General features: G+C 40.0%; 1 protein-coding gene and 1 long non-coding RNA gene across 2 annotated transcripts in view; both read left to right on the top strand.

Moving 5' to 3' along the window:
- LOC145716602 (uncharacterized) overlaps positions 1 to 15,914 on the top strand; it is a 159,524-nt gene that overhangs the window by 81,650 nt on the left and 61,960 nt on the right. The window lies entirely within an intron of this gene.
- CCDC71L (coiled-coil domain containing 71 like) lies at positions 7,352 to 11,811 on the top strand. Its single transcript, XM_031026880.2, has one exon. It carries the CDS (start codon positions 7,649 to 7,651, stop codon positions 8,342 to 8,344), a length of 696 nt encoding a protein of 231 aa, XP_030882740.2. The 5' UTR covers positions 7,352 to 7,648; the 3' UTR covers positions 8,345 to 11,811.

The raw sequence follows: 15,914 nt of genomic DNA, 5'->3' as shown, positions 1-15,914 counted from the left end.
ACCTATTCTTCTGAAACTGTTCCAAAAAATAGAAATGGAAGGAAAACTTCCAAACTCTTTTTATGAGGCCACCATTACCTTGATCCCAAAACCAGACAAAGACCCCATCAAAAAGAATTACAGACCAATATCCTTGATGAACATGGATGCAAAATTCTCACCAAAATACTAGCCAATAGGCTCCAACAGTACATTAAAAGGATTATTCACCACAACCAAGTGGGTTTTATTCCTGGGCTACAAGGTTGGTTCAACATCTGCAAATCAATCAATGTGACACAATACATTAATAAAAGAAAGAACAAGAACCATATGATCCTCTCAATAGATGCAGAAAAAGCTTTTGACAAAGTACAGCATCCTTTCTTGATCAAAACTCTTCAGAGTATAGGGATAGAGGGTACATACCTCAATATCATAAAAACCATCTATGAAAAACCCACAGCAAATATCATTCTCAATGGGGAAAAACAGAGCTTTTCCGCTAAGTTCAGGAATATGGCAGGGATGTCCACTATCACTACTGCTGTTCAACATAGTACTAGAACTCCTAGCCACACCAATCAGACAACAAAAAGAAATAAGAAGAAATGAATCGGCAAAGAAGAAGTGAAACTCTCACTTTTTGCAGATGATATGATACTTTATGTGGAAAGCCCAAAAGACTCCACCCCAAAACTGCTAGAACTCATACAGGAATTCAGTAAAGTGGCAGGATATAAAATCAATGCACAGAAATCAGTGGCATTCCTATACACCAACAACAAGGCAGAAGAAAGAGAAATTAAGGAGTTGATCCCATTTACAATTGTACCCCAAACCAGAAGATACCTAGGAATAAATCTAACCAAAGAGGCAAAGGATCTATACTCAGAAAACTATAGAATACTCATGAAAGAAATTGAGGAAGACACAAAGAAATTGAAAAACGTTCCATGCTCATGGATCGGAAGAACAAATATTGTGAAAATGTCTATGCTACCTAGAGCAATCTACACATTCAATGCAATCCCCATCAAAATACCATCCACTTTTTTCAAAGAAATAGAACAAATAATCCTAAAATTTGTATGGATACAGAAAAGACCCCACATAGCCAGAGGAATGTTGGAAAAGAAAAGCAAAGCAAAAAGCAGAGAGGGAGACAAACCATAAGTGACTCTTAATCTTAGGAAACAAACTGAGGGTTGCTGGAGTGGAGGGGTGTGGGAGGGATGGGGTGGCTAGGTGATGGACACACAATTGTGATGGTGGCATCACAATTCTGGACTTCCAGCTCTATTACAAAGCTGTCATCATCAAGACAGTATGGTACTGGCACAAAAACAGACACATCAATCAATGGAACAGAATAGAGAGCCCAGAAGTGGGCCCTCAACTCTATGTCAACTAATCTTCAATAAAGCAGGAAAGAATGTCCAATGGAAAAAGACAGTCTTTTCAACAAATGGTGTTGGGATAATTGGACAGCCACATGAAGAATGAAACCGGACCATTTCCTTACACCACATGCAAAAGTAGACTAAAAATGGTTGAAAGACCTCAATGTGAGACAGGAATCCATCAAAATCCTTGAGGAGAATACTGGCAGCAACCTCTTCAACCTCTATTTAGAAACATTGCCAAAGGCAAGGGAAGCAAGGGCAAAAATGAACTATTGGGACTTCATCAAGATAAAAAGCTTTTGCAAAGCAAAGGAAACAGTCAACAAAACCAAAAGACAACCGACAGAGTGGGAGAAGATATTTGCAAATGACATATCAGATAAAGGGCTAGTATCCAAAATCTGTAAAGAACTTATCAAACTCAACACCCAAAGAACAAATGATCCAGTGAAGAAATGGGCAGAAGACATGGACAGATATTTTTCCAAAGAAGACATCCAAATGGCCAACAGACACATGAAAAAGTGTTCAACATCGCTCGGCATCAGGGAAATCCAAATCAAAACCTCAATGAGATACCACCTCACACCAGTCAGAATGGCTAAAATTAATAAGTCAGGAAATGACAGATGTTGGCAAGGATGTGGAGAAAGGAAAATCCTCCTTCACTGTTGGTAGGAATGCAAGCTGGTGCAGCCAATCTGGAAAACAATATGGAGGTTTTTCAAAAAGTTGAAAATAGGGCTACCCTATGACTCAGCAATGCACTACTGGGTATTTACCCCAAAGATACAAATGTAGTGATCCAAAGGGGCACGTGCACCCCAATGTTTATAGCAGCAATGTCCACAATAGCCAAACTATGGAAAGAGCCTAGATGCCCATCAACAGATGAATGGATAAAGAAGAGGTGGTATATATATACAATGGAATTTTTTTTTAAAAGATTTTATTTATTTATTTGACAGAGAGAGTGAGAGAGCACAAGCAGGGGGAACACTAGAGGTAGAGGGAGAAGCAGGCTCCCTGCCAAGCAGGGAGCGCGATGTAGCGCTCGATCCCAGGACCCTGGGATTGTGACCTGAGCCGAAGGCAGAAATTTAACCATCTGAGCCACCCAGGCGCCCCTATATACAATGGAATATTATGCAGCCATCAAAAAGAATGAGATCTTGCCATTTGCAATGACATGGATGGAACTAGAGGGTATTATGCTAAGCGAAATAAGTCAATCAGAGAAAGACAAGTATCATATGATTTCACTGATATGAGGAATTTGAGAAACAAGACAGAGGATGATAGGGGAAAGGAGGGAAAAATGAAACAAGACGAAACCAGAGAGGGAGACAAACCATAAGTGACTCTTAATCTTAGGAAACAAACTGAGGGTTGCTGGAGTGGAGGGGTGTGGGAGGGATGGGGTGGCTAGGTGATGGACATTGGGGAGAGTATGTGCTATGGTGAGCACTGTGAATTGTGTAAGACTGATGAATCACAGACCTGTACCCCTGAAACAAATAATACATTATATGTTAATAAAAAGTTTAAAAATTGATGTATAGTTGATATACAATGTTGTTTTAGTTTCAGGTATACAACTTAGTGATTTGACAACTCTATACATTATGCTATGCACACCATAAGTGTAGTTACTATCTGTCACAATACAAGACTATTACAATACCAATGATTATATTCCCTATGCTGTACCTTTCATCCTCATGACTTATTCATTCTATAACTGGAAGCCTGTACCTCCCACTCTCTTCACCCATTTTGCCCATCCCCCATCCCCTTCCTCTGGCACCAGCAGTTTGTTCTCTGTTTATGGGTCTAGTTTTGCTTTTTTGTTTGTTCATTTGTTTTATTTTTTAGATTCCACATATGAGTGAAGTCATATAGTATTTGTCTTTCTTGGTCTAACTTATTTTAGTTAGCATAATGCCTTCTTGGTACATCTATGTTGTTGCAAATGACAACATCTTATTCTTTTTAATGGTTGGGTAATATTCCATTGTATATACATAACATTTCTTTTTTTATCCATTCATCTACAATAAACACTTAGGTTGCTTCCATATCTTGGCTATTGTAAATAATGCTGAAATAAACATAGGGGTCCATAGTTTGAACATATCTTTTCAAATTAGTGTTTTTGTTTTCTTTTTTTTTAAAGATTTTTTTTATTTATTTATTTGAGACAGAACGAGAGAGAGAGAGCAGGAGAGGGGGGAGGGTCAGAGGGAGAAGCAGACTCCCCGCTGAGCAGGGAGCCCGATGCGGGACTCGATCCCGGGACTCCAGGATCATGACCTGAGCCGAAGGCAGTTGCTTAACCAACTGAGCCACCCAGGCCCCCAATGTTTTTGTTTTCTTTTGTTAAATACCCAGTAGTAGAATTACTGAATTGTATGATATTTCTATTTTTAATTTTTTGAGGAACCTACACATTGTTTTCCACAGTGATTGCACAAGCTTGTAATCCCACCAACGTGCATGGTTCTTTTTTCTCCACATCCTCACCACACTTGTTATTTCTTGTCTTTCTGATACCAGCCATTCTGACAGGTGTGAGGTGATACCTAGTTGTGGTTTTGATTTGAATTTCCCTGAAAATTAGTGATGTTAAGCATCTTTTCATGTGTGTATTGGCCATTGTATGTCTTCTTTGGGAAAATGTTCAGGTCCTCTGCCCATTTTTTTCATTGGATTGTTTTTTGTTTTTTTTTTTTTGCTATTGATTTGTGTAAGTTCTTTATAGATTTTGGCTATTAACCCTTTATCAGATTTATCATTTACAAATATATTCTCCCATTTGGTGGGTTATCTTTGTTTTGTTGGTTTCCTTTGCTGTGCAAAAGCTTTTTATTTGGATATAGTCCCAATAGTTTAATTTTGCTTTTATATCCCTAGCCTTAGAAGACACATCTAGAAAAAATGTTGCTAAGGCTGATGTCAAAGAGATTACTGCCTATGTTTTCTTCTAGGAGTTTTATGGTTTCATGTCTTACATTTAGGTCTTTAATTCATTCTGAGTTTATTTTTGTATATGGTGTAAGAAAGTGGTCCAGTTTTCCCAATACCATATATTGAAGAGACTATCTTTTCCTTATTGTAATATATTCCTGTCTCCTTTGTCATAGATTAGTTGACTATATTCACTTACATACACTTTTTATTTTCTGGCCCCTTTTCAAGAAGCAAATTGTTTTATAGATGTGAGCTCTTAATGCAGAGGTCTAGGTAGCTAGGAGATGTATTTTATTTTAGTTTTCTCTAATCACTTTATTCTGCTTGGATTTATTTTTAAGCTATATAACTTATATATTCAGAAAATATACAGCTATAGCTAGTTTTCTTTCTGTTCATTCTCATTATCCACCACTTAGTTATCTGATATAGGAAGCATCATTCCCCGTGAGAGGTAAAGGAATAAACTCAGGATTTCAGACAGTCATTCCTTAAGAACAAAAATTTAATTTGACCACTTTTCATAAACTTTATAGTGTCTCAGTACAGTCCCAGGAACTAGAAGAAACGTATCATCTTTATGAGTAAATTTTACTTACTTATAGAGAATGGATAAGGATTTCAGTTAATCAAAAGCTAGAGGTCAAGAAGAAATGTAAGAGAAAGAGAGAAAGAAAGAGAGAAAACAAGAATAGAGAGAGCAGACAAGTGCCATATTTAGAAGTATATGATAATTTAAGCAATTTAACATGATACTAATTCCTAAAAATATTACATAAAAATAGTTTTATTTTTAAGTAAATTAAATGAGCATGGATTATAAAGGAACTGTTTAATACTTTGCCATTTGTTAAAATCTTATGTTTTCTTAGAATCAAAATTGCATTAAAGAAAGATTTAGCCTCTTAATTGAAGTCAAATCTGTAGGTTTGTATAGATGCCTATTAAGTATTTATGTGGCAAAAGACCCTGAAGTACTTATAATATGATTAACATGGGAGAAAGGGAATAACAAACAATATGAGAAGCCAGGAGTACATAAATCCTTATTTTACCCTCTTCTTTTATTATGAAGTCCCCTTATCATTCTGCTGGCTCACTCTGTGAGATTTTCTGTCAGTCTGCAGGGGCATTCCAATGGAAGTTATTCAAATTTCACATTACTATGTGTTCCCAGAATAATCAAGAAAACTAATTGTGATATAAAAGGTTATAATATCATTTCTTTATAAGGACTCAGGAAGCTGGTAATTGGCTCCTTAATCTTGGTCTGAGATCAGGTGTGCTTTTCCAGGAAAATGATTTTCTCTTCAGAAAGTTACCATGATTTTTGGTAGGCAGAGAACTCGTCTCCTGATACAAAGTTCTGTTTTTGCCATAAACCCATTGTGTGGGGAGGGTGCTCTGGTGCAGAGAAACACCTTTCAAAATAGTTTTGGTTTAGTTTTTCTTGAAATGAAACAAACAACATATTATCTGGTTCAAACAAAATATCTGTTTAGCCCAATACAAGACTGATAAAAACTGCTCCATTCTGGATAGAGTTGAAGTAGAAATAGGGGTATAGCTCTGTCCCTTGGTCACTTCACTCATGCATTAAGCATTTTCTATTGAACCTCTGAGTCTGGGCAGCACAATTTGAAAAGCCTCCAGTGAAATATAAAGATCACTAGGTTAGGAATCCAATAACCTAAACCATAGTCCCGGGGTTGCTATCAACAAGCCGTACTACTGAACCTCTGTGGGTCCAGATTTCCTCATCTGTGAAATAAGGAGACTGAACTTGGTATCTTTCAGCTCAAATATGGGAGGGAACTATTAGCAACTATATGCAAATCACTAAACTTCTGTGCTTTATCAGTTTTCTACTGCAAAATAAGATGCTCACTGAAGGGTAAAATTTGCATGCTTACCTTAAAGTTCTAAGTATTGATTTTTTTTAACCTTAAAAATTTAAGGGTGTTAGGAGAAAATTGCATAATAAATGTAAAATATAAAAGTATGCTGTTCTAAGCGATTTCACTATATCCTTCTTTCTCACCTCATTGCAAATAATCGGCAGTATTTTGTTTGATTTACTTAGCAAACATGGAGTGCCCATTAGAGTGCCAGTCAGGATAGAAAAGACGACTAGTGAATGACCACTACTCTCTAAACATTCATAGTCCTCCCTTCAAACACAGAAGGGAATGTGTTCTTAACAATGTATTATTATCAAGAGAACTTTTTTGATTATGATGCTGCATCTCTTCTGAGTGATAGAGATGGTGCTGCAAATGAACATATTGAAACTAAATGAAAAGTGAGGTGCAGTCATTTAGGAAGAGCTACATATTTGAAAACATGGCTATTTTCGTTAAGGAGAATGGCTTTGTTGTAATTGATCTCTGATCAACCTGAGCAAGCAAATAGGCTTTGCTTTCCCGATAAGCAGAGTATCTCTTAAATATGAAGAGGGTTCCATTGTCTAGAAGGAGATAATCTCACCAATGCTGCCCATATTACCTGAATGACTCTGGATTATTGTTGGTTGCCTGAGATGGATCAGGGCCAAAAGAGGGAAGAGTTGGATGAAGATGCCAAAAGAGGTCTTTGAAGGTTTGGAAGGGAACTGCGAAAGGCCCATTCCGTCTAGATTTACCCCCAATTCCCGTGCTGTGATAGGAGGGACAGCATTTGGGCAGGTCTCCCTTTGTTATGCACCATCCACAAATGCACCCACTCACTCTGAGACGGACTCTCCACAAATGCACCCACTCACTCTGAGACGGACTCTCCCCAAGGTGGAGCTGAAGTCTACCTCTTACTGTAGACATGGCATCCTCCCCACATACCCACCCAACTGTTGACTGGCGTTCAAGGGCCACCACCACCACCCACCCCAGCACCATCTTCCAGGAACTGGCCTCTCCCCCATTAGTCCCCGCCCCTCTTCTGAGAGCACCCAATGGGTGGAGTCGGGGCTGTGGTGGGAGGGGCCCGAGGCGGGCACATTTAAAGAAAGGCAGAGGGCGAAAGGAGGCTAGAGAGGAGAAGAAAGAAAGCAGGGGGCCAGGCGCCGTCCAATGACAAAGCCCAGGGGTGGGCGCCGGCCGCCATCTTGTACCGGGCGGCAGGATATTCACCCGCGTCTTCCGCCCTCGGAGGGGGAGGGGCGGCGGCCGAGGCGAGAAAAGTAGCGAGAGACGCGCCGGCCCGGAGGCGCCAGCAGCGGCCGCCGCCGCGGAGCCTGACGCGGGCGGGGGCGGCGGCGGCGAGAGCCGGCGAGCGCGGGCGGCCCCGAGCGGCCTCCGATGCGGCGCAGCGTGAAGAGGCGGCGGCGCCGGCCCCCGGCGGCCCCGGCCCCGGCTGCCCGGGGCGGCGGCTTTAGGGCCGGAGGAGGGGCCGAGCTGGAGGCGCGGGAGGAGAAGGTGGTGTACTCGCGGTCGCAACTGTCGCTGGCCGACAGCACCAAGGCACTGGGCGACGCCTTCAAGCTGTTCATGCCCCGCAGCACGGAGTTCATGAGCTCGGACGCGGAGCTCTGGAGCTTCCTCTGCAGCCTCAAGCACCAGTTCTCCCCGCACATCCTGCGCAGCAAGGACGTCTACGGCTACTCCTCCTGCCGGGCCCTGGTCCCCGACCCCCCGCCGCCCCCCGCCGCCCGCGGCCAGACGCGCAGGCCGGCGGCCAGGAGGAGGCGCCGCGGAGCCCGGGCGGCCGCCGCCCGCCGGAGGGGGCCCCCACCGTCCCCGCCGCCGCCGGCGGCCCCCGAGGACAGCTGCCCCGCCAAGCCCGCGGCCCCCGGGCCCTGCTTCGGGGGCCGCACCCTGGAGGAGATCTGGAGGGCGGCCACCCCGACGCTGACCACCTTCCCCACCATCCGCGTCGGCGGCGACGTGTGGGGCGAGCGCAGCCTGGCGGCGGCGCGGCGCCGGGCGCGCCAAGTCCTGCGAGTGAACCTGGAACCCGTGGTGAGGCTTCGCCGCTTCCCGGTGCCCCGGGCGTGAGACACGGCCCCGGCCCCTCCGCCCCTCCGCCCCGGGACGGCTTCCGCCTGGAGGGATGAACAAGTGACAGTCGAGTGTTTACAGATCCGGCCTGGACCGCGTCCCCTAGTGCACTTTACGGGCGAAGAAGCACCGGATGGTCTTTCCCGGCCCGCGTCCTCGGGATGCGGCGCCGCCGTCTGGGACTCCGGGGCAGGTGTGCCCTCTGCTGCCTCCCAGCACCGGGTTTGCGGAGGGAGGAGACAGCTGGACCCGCGAGGGAGGTCCCCTTTCTTCCTAACCCCAGATCGAGACGTCTCCAGGACTATAGGGGCAGATCCGTTTTCCCCCTTTTGGACTCTACCTCACTGGTCTGGAAGTCCTCCGAAGTCATTCTTTTTCCAAAGGAATTTGGTTTCGTGCTTGTGTAATTAAAGCTAGAATTTACTTGCTGTTCATCCGCCTCCCTGCTCCCCCCTTTTTCCTTTTTTGACTGCCACCCCTCTTTCTGGAGGAAAGGTCGAATATGTTTTTTTGAAAGGTGTTGCACTAGTTTGTGCTCAGGGTATTCTGAATCCCACTCGTTTCCGAATTTCAACTGGATTCCAAAGCTTTGACCAAGGATATTTTCTAAGAAATTCAAGCTTATGACTGTTAATAGTGTAAGGATTTGTATGGCTTTGAATTTCATGGGCTCAGTGATTACAAACAAAGAGATGCAAAGTACAACTGTTTAAACATTTTTGAGGTGTTTCTAAAGATTTTATATTGAAATTTAATGTTTATATTTACTGAGCTCCTAAAGGAAATGGTAGAAACTCATAAAGTTTTGTTTAGGAAAAGTTGACTTGTTAAATTCTTTTTAATTGAATAAAATTTAAAGTGCATTGAAACTACATGGCTTGTGATAAAAAACAAAAGAATGAGTGAATTATAAAGAACTGGTGTTGGTTAAAGAGATGGATGGAATCCCATTGGAAATGATTTGGCCTCCTTGTACTAGTCTAACATACAGATCTGGGAATATTTCAAGGATAATTTATTTTAAAATGGAAATCGCATAGGCAAAATGAGTATGTGTAAACGCTGTGATTAAAATGCCAAACGGAATACCCATTGGAATTCTCAGAAGTATTAATGAACTGGAGGGGTGGGGCATTTCTTGGTATCAAATAACTGGTCGAAGTTAACTTTGGGCAAAATGGATTTTCCTTCCTTGTTTTTGTTTTTGTTGTTGGATAACAAGAAATGTCCAGATCACTGTCCATCACTCTTAAAAACATCATGACAAGTAGTTGACTGTTTTGCTCCAGGAGTTCCTTTATCTTATTTCCATTCATAATTATGTTTGCAGTTATAGGTCTTTTGTTTGACAGCCGAAGACCACAGGAATTGAACAGGCGAGCCACACAGAGTACTGACCCTTCTTTTACACTTTTATAATAGTGTTTATATCATATGGCCCAGTGTGGAATTCTTGATTATCCAAGTGCCTTTGGTCATTGGTGGCAGCAAGACTTAATGGTTTTTAGCCAGTGGTGCCGCAGCCAGATTTTACTGCAATATCTAAAGGGTCAAGTAGTGATTTTGTACCACTATTATTTCAAATTTAAGTATTCTGCCATGGAACCATCCATACCAGGCTGGAACATGACATATGAAATCTTCAATATTAAGGTTTCTCTCTGCTTGGCAGCTTCTTAGGGGAATAATGAGAGTTGCGATTTTGACTCTTGTGTTTTTAGAATTCAAATGGCATAGCTTTCTGAAATGAATTTTTCAAGTTTAATAGTTCATAGTAGGAGTTTTGTGACTTTAATTTCAGTGTTCTTGTTTTGTAAAAAAAAAAAAAAAGATAAATATATGACTTTATGCCAGTTTCCCAGTAAGCCTCATATTCTTTTATTCACTACTCAATGATAATGTGTTGTTACAAATACTGTCACATGAGTAAATAAAAGTGAATAATTACTTAGAAGATGGAGAGTGTTAAATTATATTTGTGTGATAGGAAGCTTATATGTATTCTTTTGGTTATTAGCTTCCATTGCCAATTGTACTTAAATGCATAGGGTTTTCTTCCCCTCTTCCCAAATTGTTAACTTTTTTAGCTAATTAGCACCTGAGGGAAAAATATGTATTTGTACCACTTCACTATTGTATATAATTTTATAATAATTAAAAAATAAATCCAATGGCCATATTAGAATGTAATTTCAACATATAGCTTATCTAGATAGCTTCCCAGAGGATTTTCAAATTAGATGTAGCTGGGAGGATAACTTTGCTCAGCACAAAATCGAAACATAACCATTGACACCATGCATTTATTTTAACTGAGAATCTTCTTTTTTTTCCTCGTATGCCTTGTTACTTTAGTGCACTTGAACTTGCATAAATGCTTTGGATTATCTGGGCTATCTGATTTCAGTTTGGATCTGATTGCCCATCCTAAATTCAGTATGTTATTTATCTGGTCTATTGAAAAGTCATGCCATTTCTAGTTTGTGAAATAAGATGTAAACAAATCTTTATTTTTGCCAAGTTTTCTTTAGCAAAACCTTGCTAAAGTTAGTTGTTTTACAACTTATAAAATGTGAAGAAACAACTAATATAGTTGATGAGTATATAATAGGAAAATGAAAGTATTTTATGGATACTTTTGGGCAGAATGTGAAAAGGAACTTGGCACAGTGGCCTTTATGGTGAGGCATTCATTTAACTGTCTTCTAGAGTCTGTAGCTTAGCTTGTATATAGTTTTTTGAAAGAAATCCCATGATCTTGATTCATTCTCTTACCTTTATATCTCATATGGCACAAGTAAAGGGGGAAGCTAGGAGGAAGTTTATCACCTTGCTATGCTTTTATTGAATCTTGAGTGCCTAAATATGGTGACCGGCACCTCAAATAACCTTTTGAATTCCTGATGTCATTTTTATCCTCCTCCTTGTCAACCAGCAACTTATTTTTCCTTACCGAATCCAGTAATGTTCTGATTGTTGAGGGCAAGCGTCATTGTTGTTAGTGCAAAGTGTCACTGTTGTGGTGTGTATTTATTTTGTCCAAGTTTGAGTACCTGATTGGGCAAGTGTAATTTAAGCTGGTGGCTGACACATACTGATTTGCTATGTGCAAACAATAGTACTATTTTTCTGGAAACTATTCAATAAAAACACATGAAAAATATTTGAATACAAAAAATCTGAGCAATTTTGAACTCAAAGTTTTTTGTTGTTTTAAGGATTGCCACAGCACTCTTTAAATTGGTGTTTTTTAATGGACATATATACATAATATTTACTTTATTGATGTGTTTAAAATATTTTTTGATAGACTGTTATGTCTTAAGTGCATTAGAAGGCAATTGTTTGTAATGGAACTGAATTGTTTTCTTGGACAGTTTGATGTGCGCATATGATTAAGATTTACAATTTGGTTGTACTTTTCTTTTTAATTTATTAACTGTAAATAAATTTTAGAGAATATACAGTGTCTGGTTTTTCTAATGATGTTGAAAGTTTTTGAAACGGGATTTTATGGTTGCATGTGAATTGGAAAGCATTTTTACGATATGATGTTTTGACTTATTTTGTGGACTTCAGAATCCTGAAGTCCTGAGATAACCTGTTTTATGCTGTCTTGGGAGTCAATGTTACATCAACTCTGACGATCTAGTGAATGTCCAGGACAGTGCTTCATGCCCAAACCCAAGCCATTACCCAGTCTGCCATCAGTAAAGACTTTAAAACCTCATCAAAAGTCAGTATTGAGTCCTGAACCCGATCCTGCTGTGGTGGTGATAAAAGGTCTAACGCTCACGTTTTTTCTTATTATGAAAGAAAGTAGGCGTCCTCTATATGAGTAGCAGCTGTAAAGGCTGTTCTACAGAATAGAGTAGAGCCAAATTTTTCATTAGAGTCTAGAGGGTAGAAGTGGAGTGCTAGCAAGGGCGGGATTCATAGGACTGCGTGGCCTGAGTTTGCCTTCGTATCTGAGTTCCTACAGATAATTGGAGGCGGCGGTGTAATGGCTGTGACTCACGTTGCCTGGGCTGGGATTAAAGCTCTACCGCTTCCAAGCATTAGAACTTTAGGTAAATTACAAAAAAGCTCTGTGCTTTAGTTTCCTCAAGTATCAAATGTGGTTAGTAAAGGAAACCACTGGGTTATTGAAAGGATTAAAGAGAATATTAATGGGGGAACACATTGGAAATGCTTAATAAATGCTATTAATTGGAGGCATGTGTGCTGAGAATAAGTGTGTGTGTATATATATATATATTACATGTATATAATATATGTATATATTATATGCTGAGTGGTCCTTTGGGAGTTTAGCATCCTGAAAGTAGGGTGTGGTCTGGGAAACCCAAAAGACAAATTATGAGAAGGTAATTTGTGGGTGAATTAAATGGAAGGCAGGGACAGCAGGAGGTTGGATTAAGTTGATTTATTAGGTAGTTTTCACTGTTGGAGGTTTTCCAGGCTTTCTTAAAAATGTTAGGCCCTTTTATCATATTTCTGAAAGATCTTCGAAATACCCTGTTATGTATATTAAACTGAGAGTTTATAAAAGTAATAGATTAAAGTTACTGATCAAGAACTTGCCAAATTTCAACACTAAATTTTCACTTGGAGTAAGCCCAGTAAGGCTTGCTTAAAAACGATGTTAGTGTACATGTACAGAACTAACGTAGAATCAATTTGTGTGAGCTTTGTACTTCCTGTGTTAAAGGAAATGAATGAGTGCAATAGTTAGGTTTGAAACAGCAGAACGTTATTACCAAAAGTAAAAAATATCCCCACATTTGAAGCATTGACACACTCATCTTTAGATTTTGGGTCTAATGCTTGTAACTTAGCTCTGATTTCTCCCAGCACAAAGAATAACAACATATTCTAACTTGGTGAGCAAGCCAAAGTTGCAGTTTCTGAAATTAACACAAAAAGAATTTCCCTAGATGGATGTTATCCAGTGGTAAGAAGCCCAAAACTGAGCCTGATAGCAGATTTCGCAAGAGCAATGACTTCTCACTGTCAGCACTCACTTGTCTTAGTAAAATGTCACCCTAAACTGTAATTTATAACATGATGAACATATCCACAGCCCAACTGGAAGGCAACACTCATAACAACACCAATCAGTATGGCTCCCCAGCAAGTTCGACTAAGTATTCTACTGGACTCAAAACCGGACTTCTCTTGCTTTTGAAAGTATTTATAGAAATATTAAGGTTGAGATTCTGCCAAGCATGAAATTAACTATGTAAAATGTATGTATATTTCTCTCTCCTGGGATTTTTTCAAGTATATAGTCTTTAAATAATAGAGTAGAGAAAAAAGGGTGTGACTTAGGGGTCTACATTCTCAGGTTAATGAAATTATTGAAACATATATACATATAAAATGTACATATATTAAAAGTATTATAAGCATGGCTTGATGAAATTGCATAAATTCAATATACTTGTAGAACCAGCACTCATTAAAAAAACCCAGAGCATTACCAGTACTCCAGGGGACTCCCCCCCATGCCTCTTTCAGTCACAATCTATCTCCCCAGGATAACAATTATTCTGACTTCTTACAGCATAGATAACTTTTGCCTGTTTTTGGACTTTATAGAAATGGAATTATGGGTCCTATGCCTAGCTTCTTTCACTCAAAATTATGTTTGTGATATTCATGATATTGTATGTAGTTCTAAATCCTTTATTCTCATTGGTGTGTAGAATTCCACTGTGTGAATAATCTACAGTGTTTCTGTAACTCTTGATGGGCATTTAGGTAGATTCTGGTTTAGGGCAATTATGAATAAAGCTTCAGTGAACATCATAGAGCATGTCCTTTGGTGAACATTTCTTTAAAATAGTATTAATCTACGAGTGAATTTGCTGGGTCACATGTTATGCAAATGATCAGCTTTGGTAAGATACTGCCAAACAGTTTTCCAAAGTGGTTATACCAAGTTACACGAACTTCTATAGTAGTGCCTGAGAATTTGGGATAGTTCATAGCCTCGTGACACTTGCTGTCTTTGGTTGTTTTCATTTTAGCTATCCCGACAGGTAAACAGATTTTTTTTTTTTTAATTAAAACATTTCAATCCGAGTAATGTATACAAATGTAAAAAAAAAAAAACCAACAAAGAAAAACACACCTTAAATTGCACATAAGGACTGCAATAAAAAAAAAAAAGGCTCTGTTCCACCCACAAACACCTCTTCCCTAGGGACAACACTTTTTTTAAACAGGCGATTTTTTTTTTTTTTTTTTAAGGACAGTTTTAGGTTTAAAGATCAATTGTGCAGAAAGTAGTCTCCCCACCCCCATGGGTTTCTACAATTACTAATACTTGCATTAATGTGGGTTCCTTTATTATAACTGACGGATGAGCCATTATTGGCACATTATCATTAATGTTCGGATTTACTCTTTGTGTTGTATAGTTTTTTAAGTTTTGACAAATACATAATGTCATGTATCTAACATTACAGTGTTATTCAGAATAGTTACACCACCCTAAAAATGCCCTGGGCTCCACGTATTCACCACTTCCTCTCTCCCCCTAAACCCTGACAACCACTGGTCTCTTTAACTGTCTCCGTAGTTTTGCTTTTTTCAGAATGTCATTATAGTTGGGATCATAAAGCATGTAGCTTTTTCAGATGGGCTTCCTTCCCTTAGTAATATGTATTTGAGTTTCCTCCATGGCTTTTAGATATCTCCCTTCCTCCCTCCTTCCCTCCCTCCACCCCCTCCTCCCTTCCTTCCTTCCTTTCATTAAGGGATTTTAGTTTTTAAAGTTTTAGGTTTACAGAAAAATTGACTGGAAAGTACAGAGAGTTCCCCTGTTCTCCCTCCTGCCCCCCCAACCCTTATTTTCCCTTATTATAAACATCTTGCATTAGTGTAGTGCATTTGTTACAACTGAGCCAATATTAAGACTATTTTTTTTTTTTTTTTTTAGATTTTATTTATTTGACAGCGAGAGAGGGAACACAAGCAGCGGGAGTGGGAGAGGGAGAAGCAGGCTCCCCGCGGAGCAGGGAACCCGATGCGGGGCTCGATCCCAGGACCCTGGGATCATGACTCCAGCCGAAGGCAGACGCTTAACGACTGAGCCACCCAGGCGCCCCAAGACTATTGTTAACTGAGGTGCATAGTTTATCTTAGAGTTCATGCTTCGTGTTGTGCAGTTTTGTGAGTTTTGACAAATGTATAATGTCATGTTTCTAAGCATTTCACTATCATACAGAATAGTTTCACTACCATAAAAATTCGCTATGCTTCATCTGTTCATCTCTCCCTCACCTGCCCCACCCACCCCCCTGTCTCTGGCAACCACAGGTCTCTTTACTGTCTCCATAATTTGAGGCAACATTTTTAACAGTTTCAGGTTTTTATTCTTTTGTTGGTTATCTTCGTAATTCTAAATAATATACTTACTGCTGTTTTTTTTTTATTCTTATGTTAATCTCCATACATTACATCATTAGTTTTAGATGTAGTGTTCCATGATTCATTGTTTGTGCATAACACCCAGTGCTCCATGCAGAATGTGCCCTCCTCAATACCCATCACCAGGCTA

This window comes from Leptonychotes weddellii, chromosome 12, assembly GCF_054177405.1.
Source record: "Leptonychotes weddellii isolate Sample4059 chromosome 12, ASM5417740v2, whole genome shotgun sequence".
In the NCBI taxonomy this organism is placed as follows: domain Eukaryota; kingdom Metazoa; phylum Chordata; class Mammalia; order Carnivora; family Phocidae; genus Leptonychotes; species Leptonychotes weddellii.
The sequence above is the reverse complement of the archived record's forward strand: the minus strand, read 5'-3'. Positions and strand labels throughout refer to the sequence as shown.

Excerpts from the sequence above, each read along its gene's own strand:
- CCDC71L (XM_031026880.2), top strand. The coding sequence starts at position 7,649 with ATGCGGCGCAGCGTGAAGAGGCGGCGGCGCCGGCCCCCGGCGGCCCCG.